This window comes from Excalfactoria chinensis, chromosome 2 (assembly GCF_039878825.1).
Source record: "Excalfactoria chinensis isolate bCotChi1 chromosome 2, bCotChi1.hap2, whole genome shotgun sequence".
Lineage (NCBI taxonomy): Eukaryota > Metazoa > Chordata > Aves > Galliformes > Phasianidae > Excalfactoria > Excalfactoria chinensis.
Genome location: NC_092826.1, coordinates 94,598,408 through 94,617,316, shown reverse-complemented (window position 1 = coordinate 94,617,316; position 18,909 = coordinate 94,598,408). Strand labels below are relative to the sequence as shown.

Sequence of the window (18,909 nt, the reverse complement as noted above, 5' to 3'; positions counted from 1 at the left end):
ATTGTTGACGAAGTAGGAACTTCTTTCATGCAAACTCTCTACACTGACTTACAACTTAATTTTTTTTAGTAGACTTAAGCTCTAATTATTAAAATATGTTTGCAGTGTATAAAGATGCTCAGGTTAATAATAAGCTTTCTTGAACTATGAGAAACTAGAGGCACATTAGTCGTAAGTGAACAATTTTAGAGCATGTACATTTCTCCTCCACGTATGTTGCAAGCAGGAATTGCCTGACTAATTTTCCCCAAGTTTAGAGTTTAGCATAAGTTTTTTCTTTGGTTTTCAGAGTGTATCTGGCTTTTTATTTACTTATTTATTTTTAATTTTATATTTATTTTTTTTTTGGAAACAAATGTTGCCAGCTAAATCAATGGGATTTGAATAAGTTTATGGAGCCAAAAATCAAACTTCACAGTGAAATCATGGTCATCATGCTCATAAAGTAAGATTGCTTTCTTGATAACATCTATGCACATTATAGCTTTCTTAAATGTAATACATTAGTGTAAATGTGTACGCAGAACAGACATACTAAGCAAAGTTGGATTTTCCTGGTGTTGTTTCTGTGACACCAACTGGGAGACTAAAATGGTCATCAGCAATGTTATAAACTGTGCTCTGCTTTCTTTGCAATCTCGTTGCCTTCAAATGAAGTGCTAAATTACATTTGCAGAACCCTAGTGAAGACAATAGGATTAGAATAGGTGCTACTGAGGTCATAATTTATTAATGATGTTAATATGGTGTATGAGGCCAGAGGGAGCCCACTGTGACAGTGAGATCCTAGGCTGAGTTTGCAGAGGCAGCATTTAAAGGGAAGGGTATCCAATGTTTGCTTGCAAATTGAGAAAGATTTTTAGAAATCAACACAGAATGGTATGCTCTCATTTTTGCATTCACTGTCAATGCAGGACTGTGTTTTAAAATGCTTGACTGGATAGTCGTGCATAAAGTGCTCCTTCACCAACAGCCAGTTCAAGGTGGCAGACCTTTGTTTTCCCTTAGAAGACACACTTCTATGCACTTCTGTGTTGTGCATTTCTCTGCCCATCCGAACATAAATATCTCAAACTGAAACTTTTTCTACCTACTTTTTCAGGAAAATGTTGTAATCTAATCCTTTGCTTTTCTGATTGTCATTTTATTTTTCCCCACTCAATACTCGTTGCATGTATTGCGATGTCAGACTTTCATCTTATTCCTCCTAATTATCTCTGTGATAACTTCTAAGCAATTTACCTCCACTGCTGGGCTGCAGTCTCTGAAAATCTGATCATACAAGTGGTTCCATTGATTCCAGTATGTATACTTAGTGCTGGGTTACATGCTTGAAGAACCAGTTTATACCTTTCAGATATAGATAAATGACTACGGCATCTTAAAGTCATGATTTAACTACAGCATAAACATGTCTTTGTTTTCATCACAGCAGTTCAGTTCCTCTGTCATAATAAATTTAACAAATCTGTTTGGGCTTCTTGTAGTGCTTTTTTCAGTATGTTGTCATCTTTTCATTGAAGAATCTTAAAGATGTATACAGACTCCAGGTCACCCAAGAGGGTTTACTGCACAGGGTGGGTAAAATTTCTGCATTTGCAAAGGCTTTAGGTTACCATGTATGGCTTATTTTGATGTGGTAAAGCCCAGAGAATTGCTACTTAAACATGCAGTTCATGTTAATGCAACTCAGTTCCTTGTGAGTCGCTGATTAAGAAGGTTATAGCATAGCCCTTTACTAGGTTTTCTTTGACTGATACATGGAACCGAGTTCAATGCTTCTTCACATTTAATATATTATCCTAGAAATCTAGAAAGCAGTCCAACATTTTTTTTTAATCACTGTGGATTTAGATTTTCTCCTTATTTTATTAACTTCTTTTCTGTACAATACTTGGCTTTAGAATCTAATGAAAGTGATATTCTGTACTTAATCCTTGTTGTCCTTTAAACCTATATCTACTTTTTTTTTTTCTTCTTCTTGAAGTGTACTGTGAACAGACTTAAAGGTTTGTAAGTTTCTAGGCTTCCCACATGAGGTAGTGTGGAGCTCAATAGAAATTCAGCTCTGTATGTTAAGACTTGAAACGGAAAGAAAAGCAGAAGAGGGAGGGAAGATCTGTTAGAAGTGGACAGATAATATTGTGTATGTGGAGGTTACAATTCCTGCTTGCTATTTTTCTATACTCTATGGGAAAGATGTGTTGTGCTAGGATATGCACACACAAGTGATCCCATACCAGTTGTGTTGATACCAAGATAAGGGTCTAATGCTTCTGTTATTTTGTCCGCACAGATGAATCAATTGTTTGTGTGAACAATTGGACTCTGTGCTGGAACTGCTGGCAAGTTTTACCAATAGTTCTGCATAAAGACACTGTATGTTCTCTTGGAAACTGGCAAATACTTTGTAATAGTTAAGTGGCATTGTCATCCTCCCCACTAGCAAGCCCTACATATAACATGTTCTTATGGAAGAAAGAACTTTCTCCTAAACTATTGTGGCTGATGTTGCAGTAATGGGATATCAAACAGGCAAAACTGTATGTGCTGACAGTGGCTACAGTATAAATTCGTCGATTTACAGTGTTTAATGTGAAGATGAGATGGTGAGTTTATGTAAGGTATTATATTGAAGTAATTGCCCACCGACTTGATATCATGGCCAAAGAGAACATTTTATTATCCATGTGAATTCTGGAGACTGACTAGCCAAATGGAAATACAGAGATCAAAGGATGCAATTAAGCATTTAAATACCATAGTACTGAGAAATATTTATGTTAACGCACCAAATAAATAGATGAAGTAAACATGGGTAAAAGGAAATGGGAATGATATAATGCTGTGAATATGAATCTGGTCCAAACTGCAAACAAACAAAAAAAAAAAGTGTGTGATTTAAGTGATTTGTTTTATCCACCTCAAAATTAGGTACATTTACTTGGTTCTTGCCTAAGTCTGGATTTTACTTTCAAGATCAACAGATCAACAATGTAAAATCTTCAGTTGTTAGGCTACATGAGCGCTGAGGTTAGGTGAGTGTAGGTGTAGGATTAATGTATGAATTTTCAGAGGAACACTTAATTGTTAGAATGAATGGCTTTGCATTGCTCTTCTGTAAATCTGCTCAACAGAATAGAGACTGAATGATCTGATCAGAAGATGCACAGGTTAGTAGTAAAACTGAGCCACTGAGTTGCTAACCCTCCTATTCTCACCACCTGTTGGGAAACTTTCACTCAAGAAAAGGCTGTTTGTCATTTAAAGTTGGGTAACAGAGGGAAAGGAAGGGATTTGAATGCTAATGTTCTCTCACAGCTGTAACCTGTTGCTCAAGCTTGCTGGAAAAAAATCAAGCGTCTCTGCCTTTGTGTTTAAAAACTGTAAACATGCATGTCTTCCTAGTTAAAAACAAACAAACCCAACACTCCACAAAACCAAAAGAAAAAAAATCAAAACTAATTATATACATAAGCAAAGGAATTAGATTATTATTATTTATTTATTTTTTGGGGTAGAAGTAAAAAGCAAAGGTATAACAGAGCAGTTCTTCAAACATATATGCACCATGTATAAAGTTTATTTCTATTTGAATGAGGTATGAAGAAAATTTATAGTGAAAAACAAACAAACAAACAAACAAACAAACAAAAACAACATCGGATCTAGATAAAATCTCTACCCTGTTCTACATTTTATCATTACATTCCTGTAACTTTTTTGAACTCTTGGAAATTAATAGTGGCTCTTTCTATTTTTATTTTAGGTGCACTAGTGTTTCCAGACATATTTTCCAATGTTGTTCCTATTTGTAGATGCTTAGCGTGTTCTTTATATAATTCTTTATATTAAATATAAAATAATAAAAATAAAATAATAAAAACAACAAAACACAAAACCACTGCCAATGATGCTATGTCTCTCATAAGTGTTTCTTTCAAACAATACATTCAAAAGAGTATTTATTACTTTTAAAAAGTAATACAGTAAGATTGTAGCAGGCTGAAGAGAAACTTACAACCAGTAATGTTATGAGATTGCTTACATTGACCTACATTTTCGAAGAAACTATGCTACTTTTAGGACTACTTGTGGAAGTTTTGTTATTGATTTCAGTATCACCAAGATCAGGGCCCTTGCCTAGATCTCAGTGATTCTTCAAGCAGGGAATTGTCCATTAGAGCCTGTTGAAGCAGATGGCAAATATCCAAATGGCTGCACTGGAAGAGAATCAGGACTGTTTACATATAGTCCTGTGTGTGTGTGTATGAATGTATGTGCGTGTATGTTTTGTATATATAAAATGGTCACATATCTCTATGTATATACGCACACACATGTACACGATAATAACACTTTTCTGCTCTTGAAGAGGAAGGAATCAATGGTATGTGTGATAGTGCTCTCTAAGGACCAGTGATAGTTATTCTTTAAAGGTGAAATTGAGCATCCTGGTCTGTTCACTAGTTTGCGAAGAGCAAGAACAAGGAACAGGAAGTATTGGTGTAGCTGCGTGCTCTTTCATCTATCTATCTATCTATCTATCTATCTATCTATCTATCTATCTATCTATCTATCTATCTATCTATCTATCTATCAATCATCTATTTTAACCACTCTCAGGTTTTCTTCCCTAAAATACTGTTTGACTAAAAGGAGTTTCCTTAAAAAGTAAAAGGAAGCTAATGAGATATAATTGCATAGCAACTGTTTGAAAAACAAAACCAAGCCAACACATCAAATCAAACAAAATTGAACAATATATATTAAAGAATAGAATTGTCAATGTAGCAGAACGCTAGCAGATCTGAGAAATGCTTCATTCATTGTCTATTGATAGCACCAATTACAGTAACTGGATTAAAATGATTGGTGTTATGCTGTTTTCCTATTGTAACAGCGAAAAGTGCTGTTACACTGCACTGAAGTGATCCTCCTGTATGCTAACATGTAATGCTAGTACGACAGGGGGGTGTGACACATCCTACACTAACATAATGAATGAAACATCGTATGTCTTAAGTATACTTGCAACTTCCAGCAGGTTAAAGTCATTGACAAAGTAAAGGCACCCTTTGGGCTTCAACTTAAAGAAAACCAAGTCCTTGTGCAGATTTTCTCAGAACTGTGAAATTATGTAATAATTAAGGGCATACCAAAGTTTGAATATTTTTACTTAGAGATTAATATATTAAGATCTAAGCTGTGAAAAGGACTCTGTGATACATAGGTGTTGATGGAGGCCTCGTATGAAGAAGAGTATCCTGAAATATCTTCAGTAATGATTAAAAATTGCACTTGTTTATAAGTGCAAAAGGCATCAAAATATGAAAAAAAAAAAAAACAAAACTCCTAAAATTACTGAACTGCAATATTTGTGGCATAATTAAGTATGTTTAGATGCTGTAGCAGCTGATTTTCATGTCAAATGAGCTCTTTGTAGGACTGCTATAGGACAAATGAACTGGCATTCTTCCTCTTGAGCATGTAGCTGCATGTCTTACAGCAGTGCATGTTCTGGTATCTTGAAAAAAGAAGAGAGTGTTGTAATTTGTAAGTCTCAGTTCTGGCAAGCTTTCAGTTTCTTTAGTGGATGGGCATTGTGTGTAGGGAAGATGGAAGGAAACAGAGGGCAGTAAATCAGAGTCTGCCCCTGGAAGGTGCAGTACCAGTAAAAATAATAGAATCATTTTGATTGAAAAAGACCTTCAAAATCATTGAGTCCAGCCGTAAGCCTGACCTACAGAGTTCCACCACTAAGCCATGTTTCTTACTAACATGTCCACATGTCTGTTAAAGACCACCCTGGGCAGCCTGTTCCATTAACTGACCATGCTTTCCATGAAAAAATTCACCTTAACATCTAACCTAATTCTCTCCCAATGCAATTTAAGGCCATTTCTTCTCACTTGTCACATGTCACCTGAGAAAAGAGACTGGCACCCTCCTCATTGCAACCTCTTGTCACAAATAGAATATGAGGTCTCTTTCCCCTTGTCCTGCTCTTCTTCAGACTACCCAGCCCCATATCCCTCAGTTGCTCCTTATTTTGTTTTCTAGGCCTTTCTCCAGCTACATTAATCTCCTCTGCACATACCTGAGCAACTCAATGTCCTTCTTGTAGCAAGGGGCTCAAAACTGAACTCAATATTCGAGGTGTGGCCTTGCCAGGGCTGTATACAGGAGGGCCAACTCCCCTTGTCCTGCTGGCTATGCTGTTTCTGAGGGATGTAGGACAAGATAAGTCATGTCCCATCTTTGTATATAGAATTCTAGTGTGGTGTATTAAGGTAAGAAGGATTAAGCAGAACAAAAGCATATCTAACAGCTGACAACCTTGTTAATCACATACCATATTAAAAAAATAAATAAATAAAAATGGTGGAGCTGTCTTAGATTTGGTTTTGGGTTTTGGAAGTCCTCAGTGTTGTCCAGGAAGGAGAAACCAAGGCAGATCTCCTCACTGGCCTCAGTTTGGCAAAGATCTTTGATACTCAAACAGAGATATCACAGCAGTTTTAGATGTGATACCCTGGTAAAATCTGACCTGCCCCATGTATATTATGGTTGTTTATTGTACACTTATTTCCAAAAGATTTTGAAAGGTACACAAAAATATATGCCCAATTCCCAAACTGCTTAGGGTTGTGACAGAGCATCGTGTTAGATATTGTAAGTGGTGTTTAAAATTACTTTCAAACACAGAGTTGGATGAAACTGGAATTAGAAGCACATTAAAAATCTTCAGGGAAAAAAAAAATCAGTAGGAAAGTTTGTTTCACTGCACTAGAACTGATATGCTGCTGTTTCAACAAATTTTCTTTGGAGGGTGTTGCTTTGTGTGTCTTTTATGGAACTCGTAGTGAGATATGAGAACCAGTTCAAGACAAAGTTACTTTTTAGATATGGCCAGGTCTGTGATCACCTACAGATGGAACTTGATTTGCATTTTTCTAATTTGTATATAAGAGGTTGAATTAACTGCTGAGTTGAGTCACTGTTTAACCCATGCTGTGATTTTTTTCCCTGAAATTCAAGTTAATGTTTTCTTTGTTTTACAACTTGTAAATCCTGTGAAAATCCAGAAATGTGAGGTAAAACATTTTTCCTTTAGCTAACAAGAGTCTCCTTCAGTTGCTGAGTCCCTTTTAAACTGCCTAGTAAAGTTTCTCTCCCATACGTGACAAACATTCAAAAGTTACTTTTAAGTTTTGGTGTGGTTATAGATTTGCCTGTTTCTAAGAGAAAATAATTTTAACTGAATTCTGGATCTGGTATTTCTTCTCCCCCAAAACTCTTTCTAGTGTGCACAGACATAGACAAAACCTACCAAATTACTTAGGTCACTCAGAAAGTAATACCTCCTATTTATTTCCATGGAAACTACAACAGATACATAGAGCACAATAACACAATTTGATAGAGCAAATTCTCAGCTACTAAACACTAGTTTTTAGCTTAGTCACCAGCATTAGCTATACATTTTCATTACCAACAACAAGAGCATGCATGCTGCACTTGTAAAAATATGCAAAAGTCATCCACAATTGTGAAGGATGAATTATACCACCCACTGCCTCACTGTGCTCACATCCACTGTCTGGTTTCTGTAAGCGTTCAGGAAGTGTTGAAGAATGTCAACAGGTGCCATTTTTTTCTGCATGGAGAAATCCAGTTCCATAACTTTACTTCATATGCACTTCCATGTCAGACTGCTCCTCTGCTTCTGTCTTTCTCATGGTAACAAAATGTAATGGAATATTAGTAGGAAGGCTCAGCCTCTTCTGCCACACCATCAATATCCACCTCTGACACTGTGGTCCAACATAAAAAAATCAGAGGTATGACTTCCAAAGCAACCTTCATAAACAGTAGAAAAAACTGTACATAATATTGTTTTAAAATTCTGATTAGGCCAAATTCATATCATTTGAACGCTTTGTGGTGGCAATCCCAAGAAACAATCTTTGTCTTAAAGAACAAAACTAGAACAAACAAACTTGAAGTAACACAGGACTACCAGCGTCCCATGAGGTATCTTATCTTAGTTCCAGAAGTCCTACATAGTCTTTTTCTTACCTGTGGAGAACAGAGGGATTATTTTGATGAAGGGATGTTATAGTTGTTGTATGGATCTTTAAAATAAGTCATAAGATTGTGGAGAGAGGATGAGACTCAAAAAAGTTTTGTGTTTAAGGTCCTCTAAAAACTGAAAATGTGTTCATATTAGCAAACACAGGTTGTCAAACTGGCAGGCTAGTAGAATCACTTGTGCTTTATGTGGTCACTGTGGAGAACAAAACAACCTATTATGAAATATTTTTTCAAGATAAACAAGATAGTTTTCATTTTGATATGAAAAATCCTCTATACTGCTACAATATGTTTCTTATAGTAGAGTAGAATGGCATTTGCGGAGAAGTTTTAATGCATTTGTTTCTTTATATGGAAGACAATGTCTTCTGCTTTGTAATGGAAATTTTTTCAAGTTCTTTGGAAAGTTGGCCCCACCATACACAAATTTTAGAAAATCCTAGGTATTCTTATAGATCTGCAGTTCTCTAGATGGCTCCTTACGTTTGCCACAGCTCCCTCCTGAACAGAGCTGATAGAGGTGGGAGATATTCACTATGATGAAACTTGCTTAATGATTGGGGCTTTCTTTTAATTCTGAATTTACTTACTCTCTTTTATGATCTACTCCTTTAGGAGATCAAATGGCAGAAAAGTAATAGGATGGGAAAGTTTTTTGTGGGCTTCCTTCCTCCATATTGTTCTACCTTTGTCCTATCATGATCTACAGGGACTGATCTTCTGATATCTTAAAAATTGTCTGCTCTTCTATGGCTAAGACAGCCTTGAGCTAAAAAACTACTTTATCTCACCATTTCACAACTTATTTCTCTTGGCTGTGTGCTATCATTTATTGTGTTTGGAGAAACACGGTAGCCTCTCAGAATAGTCTCTGTCTCTTGACCTGTGGGTGCATACACACTTCTACAACATATCCATTGATGAACAAGCTCCTTTCCAGTCAGCAGCAAGTCATTTGAAGGGAAGATCATTGTATTCTGGCAAAGGCCTGAAAGGACTCCTGTTAACCTAGAATTAATAGATGTCAATTATGCAGCTTTACTCTGTATATGGTGGAAAACTTTGAAGCAGATATGTTTTGCCACAGCAGGAGCAAATGTTTGTTAAATCAGCTTAATAATTGGATCAGAAGTATTAAGTTTACTAACTCTAAAGTAACATTTGGAGCAAAAATTCTATGCTTTGGCTTCATGCTGGCAGTGGTTTAGTTTTGGTTTGTTGATTTTTCTGACCACAGTTGCAGGTGAAATAGTTACTTCTTGTGTTGTTTATGGTAAAAGAAAAATGCTTTACACTTCTTGCACAATTATAGCATGCAGCATGACTTGCTGTGTGAAGCTACTGGGGCTGGGTTGATAGCAATAAACCCAATTAAGTAAAATTGTGATATAGTCATTCATTGCTGTGAGTCTGTCATATCTATATTTCTGTGCTAAAGCCTCCCATTAGAGTGCTGCAGAGAAACCCTACCAGCACATAGGTGAGGACTTTCTTGTGAATTTTTCAGCTTACTCATAATAGATGCAAGAAACATGGGATAATTTTTCATTAAGAAAAATAAATGGTTCAGTAGAGAGTTATGTCTACTGAGGAACTTTTGTTTAACTTAAATTAGCCATGTTGAAGTAGTATTCGGATTTGAGTACATAGCTATTCAAGGGACATTGCCATGTATTTTTTTCTTTAAAAAAAAAAAAGAAAAACAACAAAAAACAAAAAGACAAAAACAAACAAACAAATAAACATGACTTAAAAAAAAAAAAGCTTCATGAGCTTTGCAAAAACACAGTTTCTGTCAGAAGCTGTTATATTAAGCAGCACTAAGCTTTTCAACTTTCAGAGGAAATGAAATAAAGAAAATAAAAGAAGACCATCTCTGACTAACCTGAAAAGAACTTCTAAGTGAAAGAAAGCACTGGGGGTAGTGATAGTCTCCCTAACTTTCCAAATTAAGTTGTTACATGATGTGCGGAATTGTTAATATGCATATAATTGGGCCATGGTTGTTTCTCTGACAACATCATTTTCAACTAGAGGATGCTCCTTTTTAACTGCAATCTAGCTATTAGGTGTAAAGATGAATATCACTGAAGAAATACGATTTCTAAAGTCAAACCAGCACTGAGAAAAGGGAGAAGAACAGAACTATCTTTTCCACTACAGAGGCATTCATGAGGAGATAAATACAGATCTAGCCAAAGAAAAGCGGAGACTTTTTCTTGTGATAATATTTATATTGAGTGAGAAGTGCTGGGGATGTATTAGCTTCTTGCTGTAAGAGGAAAGACAGGCAATACTGAACATTTTACTAAGTTGAATATGAGTAATACAGGTAATATAAGTAAATATGTAATGCAGTAAATACAAGTACACAATCAAAGCAGTGAAGGGAGATCAATGATCACATATCAGCAGTCTTGTTTATTTTCATTATAGAAACATCCATTTAAGGATAGTGGTACAGGTAGCTGGGAAGACAAGGAGAACATTTTCTCTAACTTTTCTGGAGAAATGACAGTCAGCAGGTAGCAATGGTCAGAGACTGGCAGGGGTCTGAATTCTGATTCAAAGTAGGTTGCATAAAACACACTATCTATAGATTGGGATGGAAATATTGGCACACCAGTGGCAGTAGATAAAACAATGTTTAAAGATGAAAGAATTAAAGTTGCCCACTAGAAATCTTTGTTGATGAAAAAATTTGAATGCCTCTAGAAGCAATAAGACAGATGAAGGACGAGGCCCTAAGAGGACCAAGGCAGAAGGTAATCCTACATTTCACTAGTATTTGACACAGATAAGACCAATCCTTTCCTAGTAGAGATTTTAAATGTATTTCTCACTCAAAGGCTTAAAGTTATGCCTTAAAACAGCTTTACCCATAATTGGAGCACTTGTTCTGTATGTCCCTAACAGAATTCTGTGCATGATTAGAATCCTAGAGGAGGATAAGATTTATTTCATTTAATTGGGGTTAGGGTGGGTATCAGAAAATTAAAATACGTTTAAGACAGAGAGATGAAGTAATTTCAAACTGAGTGTGAAACAAAAAGAAGCAAAACAAAGGATCTTTCTTTCTCTTTTTTATTAAAATAAAAAACGTAATTAAATTTAAACTGGCAATGTTTGTGGTGCAGTGACTACAAAATTCAGCCCAATGGCTAAAGCAGTGCATAGAGTCTTTATAAAGCCCATCATCACACAAATCCTGTGTTAAGGATAAAAGTAGTTTGTAGTCACATTTTTAGATCTCTGCCTAGGGCATGTTTCACACAAAACCATATAGTTTCCTGTAAAAGCTGTCTTTGATTACTAAATAGTTTTGCTTAGAAACTGCACCTTTACCCTTAAAGTGCAGAGGCAAAGCTTTTAACACACTGCTAAATGTTCTCTGCACTTTGTATGGTGCTGCAGAGATGAGGAAAGTAAAGGTTTGGGCTTTTACAATAGGCTGGGTGACCTGAGTTGCAGTTTGCATTTGCAAATCCTTCTGATTTTTTCTGGCAAATGAAGCCTGCCAGCTTGGTGAAGCCTGGTAGAGGGAGAGCCAAGCAGAGGTGCAGCAGCTGAATTCCAGCAAGTGCAAACTGCCCTTCGGGGAGAGACGCAGCAGGGAGGACCCCATGCTGCAAAGAGCTGTCAATAGAAGCTCATGGAAAACAGGCAAGCCTGGTAATAGCGATGTGAGATGGACAAGAAATGGATGACAAGTTATATGAGCACCTGCAAGAGATCTGTGTAAAATTTGTCACTACATATTTGGTGTTTACAGCTGTATTTTGAATAAGGGGATTGTAATTCCTTAGTCTGCCTAGAACAAGAACTTCACTCTTATTGTTGTTTTAATCTATCTAAAATACATCCCTTTTGCGTTCATATAGCATATAAACCCCTTTCACAAAGTTCATCTTACTGTTGTTTTTTTTTAAACTCCTAATTCTGTGCATGAAAAGCTAAAACTTTTCATGGATGTTGATTAATAGAAGTTACTGTGTGGCACTGTGACATACAACCTGATCTTTTTCACTTTCCAAGACGTCTAATCCACAGATGTCCCAGCAGGGATGAAAGAATATTCTGATGGGATTATATACAAAAAATGAACATGCAATTCTTGGCCTTGGCTCATCTGTTTCAAGGAGGAAGGGAAAGTGCTGGGCCTGCAGCTGGCTACTCTAAAGGCCCTGAGAGAACCCAGACTAAAAAATGTCCAAGCATGTTTTTGAGGGAAACACTTTCTCTGAACCTATCATTTTAATGATTTATTTAGTCTTTGTGTAACTAGAAATTTAGAGAATATGCAATCTGTCTGCTTAAGTAGGTAGCTGTCAGTCATTCCCCATCTGAAATGAAACTCCTCTGGCAGTTAACTACAGGTGCTTCTACAGTCTGTAGTTGGGGCAGCAGTTCACACACCAGCTTTTGCTGTCCTTTGCTCTGTGTATGTAAAGCCACTTTAAATTCACTGTTAGGAGACTGTCAAGCTTGTGGTGCAGGTCTCAGGAATATCCCGCAGCAGTGAGTTCCAAGGCTTTAGATTATTCTGACTTGTCCATTTGGACAGAGGCTTCTTTTTTCTTATCAGATGAGATGGGGTGAGTAGTTCTCGATCTACGTTTTCTCAGCACTGTTTGTTATTTTGTATACTTTGATCATGCTTGTTCTTACTCGCTTTTGTCAGATAGATGTTCCTAATCCTTTCAGTCTTTTTATTATTCTCACTGCACATCTTTCTGATGTATCTTTCTTTGCTTTCTTACCTCATTTCTAACCAGAAATGAGCAAAGTATTCCAGATGAGGTCAAATTGTTGATGTACATAGCAGGTAAAATCCCAGCCCTGTTGCTGGGAATTCACTAATATCTAAGGGGTGAAATTTCTCCCAGTGCTGTCACATTTCCTGTGTTTCTCTTCCTCCCATTTTTCATATATCCAACTTCAAAATTCGGCAGCTAAGAATTTAATCTAGAGTCCTACTGATGCAGCATCTTCCATTAAATTGCTCCTAGGCCTCAGATTAGCAGTGTAAGTTTGTGAATAAGAGTAGTTCCTTCCCCAAAGCACTTTAATGAAAGGGGTGGATTTTTTTTCACATGATTCACATTTGCTATGGAACCATACTTGCTATTCATTTTGGATGACTGGAAGCAAGGGCATCAGTCCCAACTTTGAACAGTATTGTGTTCACAGTGACTTTTAGCTAGAAAATCTGCAAAAATGCATTATATAGCATATGAAAGCAACACACACACACACACACACACACACAAACACCCACTTCATTAAATGACTTTGTCCATAATTTACTATGAATATGAAGGAAAGCAGTCAGAGAGGCTTTTATAGCATCCGTTACCTCCTCTTTCCTCCCCAGAATCATCAAAAAAATGTTCAGATTGTTGCCAGCTAATAAATACAGTAAATGAAATGTTAATAAATCACCAGCAATTTAGCCTGACAATAACATGGATTGACCGCATTGATTAAATTGATTATGTTTCATATATTTACAATATGTAGACACGAGCCCAATTTATTTTCTGAGGAGCTCAAGGTAGGTATCATTGGTTTAAGAAAAAAAAAAAAAAAAGCAAAACAAAACAATGGAGTAATGTTTGTGGTTGCTATCTGCAATAATCTAATGCTGACAGAGAGCAGTATTTTATTTAGTAATTAACAGTGTAAAGGGGAGAGAAGCTGTCATGTTGGTTCTTAAGCTGGGGAATGTGATGAAAGATGATATCTGCGATCTCATCCTTTCCACTTGTTTAGGATTGTCAGGATGAGAAATGTCAGCATTATGAAAGCTCAGCTCTGCTCTTGATATGATAAAACCCTTCAAAAGCCAGTCTTTCTCTCCCTCTCCCCCCTCCTTTCTCCCTCTCCCTGCACTTGCTTTTTTATTTATCCTGTTTTGTTAGATGGCAGAAATATAATTCTTTTCTTTCTTCCTATTATAAGCCACCATTTTTGTTTTATTATATGTTTCACAACCCCTAATGCCCCACTGAAAATTACCTTGTTAAATGACAGTGTTTCAAAGCCATGAATCCTTTCCACCATTCCCTCAGAGGTTTGAAACAGTCAACAGACTGTAAAGAATAAATAATAAAAAAGTATTGATTATTTTGATGACTGTGAGATTCAATTAAGTATTAATTTTGCCCTCCAGTGGACCTATCAAGGTATTCAAAAGGGAGGATTCGGCTCAGCTAAATGTGTGCTGAGTGCTTCAGCCTTAAATAGGGAGAAAATGTGTTTACCTACAGTATTTGAAGAGGAGTGCATTGATGCACAGAGTCCAATATTTAAGTGCTGTGCAAATTAAGCCCTGGTGACAGTGACATTGTTTTCAGCGATATGAGTATTGACTAAAGAAGTGCATTTGATGACAGCTTAAACTATTTGTATTGATTAACATTTTCATAGATTATCATGTGTCATATCAAATTCACTTTTCAGACATGAATACATTAAAAAACCCATAGGCAAACATCGACCAATGTGATGACGGGACAGAGGGAACATGCTAACCAACCTACTTGCTCGCTGGTCACCTGTTCTCTGCATAAGAACCATTTAGGCATGAACTTTACAATAAATAGCTGCCAGGGAGCGCAACAAGGTCACTTGTTCCTTTCTTTTTTTCAGTTTTTGTTTTTGTTTTTTTTTTTTTTTAACTCTGGTTTCCCTGCTATCATGGTATTATACCTGTTAGTTTGCAAATGGGATAATAGAGTGCGCTTGGAAATAATGCCTGACCCCAAATGTCCTCAGTGAGCAGAAGATAAAACAGATCCAGTTCGTCAGGAAACAATTTAAATACATAGATGTAAGGTTTTTTCGAGGCTATAATGTCCCAAGCACGACAATAATTGCAAACTGTTTGTGTAAGTATCTTCCCTCATTTTATCTTTAAAAATATATTTATATATGTTTTTGTGTTTTTAATTTTAGAAACAAAAATATGTGTTTGTGTGTGCTTATAGATTTCTGAGGCATAGCATCCCAGAGGTGAGAACCGCTGGAAGAAATCTGTGTCTCTGTTGAGTGTGCGTGCTGAAATGGCTATTTGTTGCTGTGTATTTTCATAGAAACACTGGCAGAGAGATGGGTCTGTGTTTGAATTTGTTAATGCTGCACGGCGGAGGATGCCTCTTTAAATCACCGGGGAGTGCTCGCAGGGCGCTCCTCTTCAGTGCCGTTGGAGCATACAGGAATTTCGTTTCTTACTACATTAAGGACAGAGCGAGGTGTAAAAACATACACACACAAAAAGCACATCCCACAATTAAAGCTGTGTTGGTTATGTTGCTTTCATAGAAGTTTTTCTCCAAAGCATCCTGAATCTCTCACATGCTAGTTGAGCTTTAATAGGGTGGGGAGTAATGGAAAACTCATTGGATCTGTAATAGCTCTTCACTTGACTGCAGCCAGCAATAACAGCAGGAGCAGCCAGAGATAAGAGAGAGAGAGAGAGAGTGTATGTGTGTGTGTGAGGGAGAGGGAGTGGAAGAGAGACTATACACACACCAAAGCTGCCACTTTTTTTTTTTTTTTTCCCTCACTCTTTTTTTCCCCCATCCTAGGATCCAATGATAGCTGGACAAGTCAGTAAGCCCTTGCTGTCACTGCGGAGTGAAATGAATGCAGAGTTGAGAGGTGAGGACAAGGCAGCTACTTCAGACAACGAGCTGAATGAGCCCCTGCTTGCGCCTGTGGAATCAAATGACAGCGAGGACACTCCCAGCAAGCTCTTCGGTAAGTCTGTCTAGGTATTTCATTTCAGTGCTACCATGTTGTCCGGAAGAGCAATCTCCCCCCTCCCCCCCACCCCCCACCCCTCTTTCTTTTTTGTTTTGTTTTGTTTTTGTTTTTGTTTTTGTTCACTCTTTTCTCTCATAAGTACCAAGGAGTAGCTTGGAGCATGCAGGCGATCAGCCCTCTGCTCCCATTGCGTCTGGCTACTGCAGTGACAGTGGCACGTCTTGAAAACTTTTGTCAACACTGAACTTATTTTATGCAAGTTGCACTTGTTTTATGTTCTTATTTGGCTCCAAGGTCTCTAATGTTAGAAATGGAAGGGGGATCCTTTTTCTTGCAGTAGTTCATTAACATTAATGGTGTTAAGTGCTGATATGAGTGCCTGATATGCTATCAGCCCTTTCTGTGACTGGGCTAAACTGAGGAGCTACCATTTTAAACGGTAAAGATAAAGCAGTGTGTGGAGAGCTGAGACAGTCCCACTGCAGACATTCTATACTGAGTAAACAAAGGCTGCCAAGTGTAGTGCACGTGGAGCTGATGTTTTTAAAATTTAAATCAGAAATAAAATATTTCTTCTAAAGCGTGCACCAGAAAAAAAGAAAAAAGAAAAAAAAAAAACTTTTTAATTTTTAAATAGCCTAAATTATGCCAGATGAAAGCATAACCTTTCCTCATCAAAACAAAAGCAGTAAGAGTGGCACTCCAACACAGACATCTGTCATTCAAACGGATGACACTCTGTAAGCCAACTCAGGCAACTCTGATCTCTAATCAGAAAAGGGTGCAGAGTTGTTGAGGCGCGTGCTTGAGTGATAGATGTTGATAGATGTCTGAGCTGGAGCAGTACTCCACAGTACATAGTGACATTTTGGGTTTAGTGTGACTGCTCTCTTGGAGGAGTTCCTTTTAATTATTTCCATTTGTGACTTAAGAGAAACCGTAATAGAAGCAGAGCATTTCCTTAGCTTTTCCATGATCTTATATAGGTAGATGCTGAAAAGAGATGTTTAATGAAAATGCAGCTTTAAGGCACAGAGAGAGCCCATTTTCTATGATTTAAGTTTTGATTTCATAATCTTTAAGAAAATCTATAGTGAAGTTCACATTTGAGTATTCCAGCTATAATTTGAGCTGCAGGATTTTATAAATAAAAGAATACATGTGACTTTCTTTAAAAATATTCCTCATCCCTTACTAGAAGAAATAGCACAAAAATGTTTTACTCAGGAACTTTGCTGCAAATAAGGGAAAATAATAACAATAAACCTAAAATTTAATTTCTCAACTGCAGTAATGACCGTTACTGAATATCACATCCATGTTTAAGTACCCCCTTAGTAATCTCTGTCTCCATGGAAAACATAATTTCTGTTATCAGTTTGTATATTCACACAACATGTAACAATTGTTTTAGTCCATTTCATCTATGAAGTAATTCTGATGTCTAAAATACAGGGGGCTGTTATATATTCTACTGTGTTTATACGTTTTATCTGATCAAATCTGTTAAATAAAGCCAGTATATAAACAAGAAAAATGGACTTTTAATTTGAGAGTACTGAAATGCCTGCTCTTAGACCAGGCGAGTCTTGTGATAAAAGGCGGGCTGTTTTTTGAGCCATTGTCATTTGGGTGCTCAACAATGCTAATGAAATATACACACATACTTTCATTTGAGTTGCTGTGTGGGATTATAGGAATGATGTGCAACAATATCTGATCTCCTGAACTGTACATTTTTGTACCTAAAACAGTGTAGGAAAAACTACATATTAGAATATTGTGCTGTTTGTTTCAGCAAGTGTGTTTGCCAGCCTGGTATATATACTGCTAAAAAGATGTTCCTAAGTAAAAAATAAGGAAAAGTAGGTGAGATAGTTTAGCTGCCTCAGTACGAACTTGTGTACTGCTTATCTGGGTTCTGTGACAATTACAACAGATGCTACAGATATTGTAGCAGCAGCTCTTACCAGTTAATTTTAGTAACTTTTAGAACAGAAGGGAAAGAAAAATGGGGCTATTTTGATACAATGAAGGATAAAATTAAGCAAATTTATTCAAAATAGATGCTTAGACTTTATGTGCCGGATGTGGTCCTTTAGGATATATTTGCAGTAAGTATTTAAATTTACTTTTGTTTAAAGCTTTGATACTTGCATATGGAAGATTATTCTATATCTGTTTCTCTTTGTTTAAAGTTATAAATAGCATGTTAGGAATGCATACTTTGGGGGTTTACTTGGAGTCTCTGAAATTATTTGTGAACGTGTTTGACATATGATAGTATAGAGATTGGCATTTTCTTCCTCTTCTATGTGATGAAAGAATATAATTTCCTTTATATAACATATAGCATGTGATAAATTCTGTGCAAAAATTTGCCCAAATCTATTAAGCAAGAGAGGGAGAAGCATTTTAGAAAGTCGTAGGGAGGAGATGGGTCCATAAAAGAACAAAGTTTTCCTACACTGTCTATTTCATGTTTCTTGAAAAAATGGTGAATATCATGCACTGGTTTAGTGGAAATGAATGACCAGCAGTTGTGTGTCTTATGTTTTGTTGATGTGAGCAGTATTTCATGAGTCTTATTTTCATACAGATGAACAGAATTGAATGATTAGGTGCAAAGAGCTTTATTCTTTCTCATCGGACACATTCTGTTTGGCCTTCTTGTGACAGATGGGTTTATTTCTGCAGAGACCCACATCGTCCACCTGTACCTTTTCCTAAAATCCACTTCTTTCATCTTACACTTCATTGTTTCAGTATTTCACTGCATACCACAGAAACAGAGGATATTTGTTTTTTTTTCTGTTGTTGTTTTGGTAGCACATAACCCAAAAAAGGCACCTCTTTAACACCTCAGTCCCTGCCCCAGGTGAGAAGAGGGCAGGGCTACAATGAATTATGCTTATGTTTGACTAGGAAGGATATGCATTAAACTTTTGTTTCTCTTGTTGGTGCTCTGGTACTGATGATGGGATGGATGCTGCAGCTCTGTGTGCCTCAGATAGCAGCAGCAGCTGGGACAAATTTTTGGCAGTT

General features: G+C 36.8%; 1 protein-coding gene across 3 annotated transcripts in view; it reads left to right on the top strand.

Annotated features, from left to right (window-relative positions):
• The window catches only part of POU6F2 (POU class 6 homeobox 2), a 306,544-nt gene that overhangs the window by 38,664 nt on the left and 248,971 nt on the right, over nucleotides 1-18,909 (top strand). For all 3 annotated transcript variants that reach the window (XM_072329370.1, XM_072329368.1, XM_072329369.1), the window contains exon 2: nucleotides 15,687-15,858. In XM_072329370.1, the coding sequence (XP_072185471.1) occupies nucleotides 15,693-15,858 (166 nt within the window). In that variant the 5' untranslated portion in view covers nucleotides 15,687-15,692. The remainder of the gene's footprint in view (nucleotides 1-15,686; nucleotides 15,859-18,909) is intronic.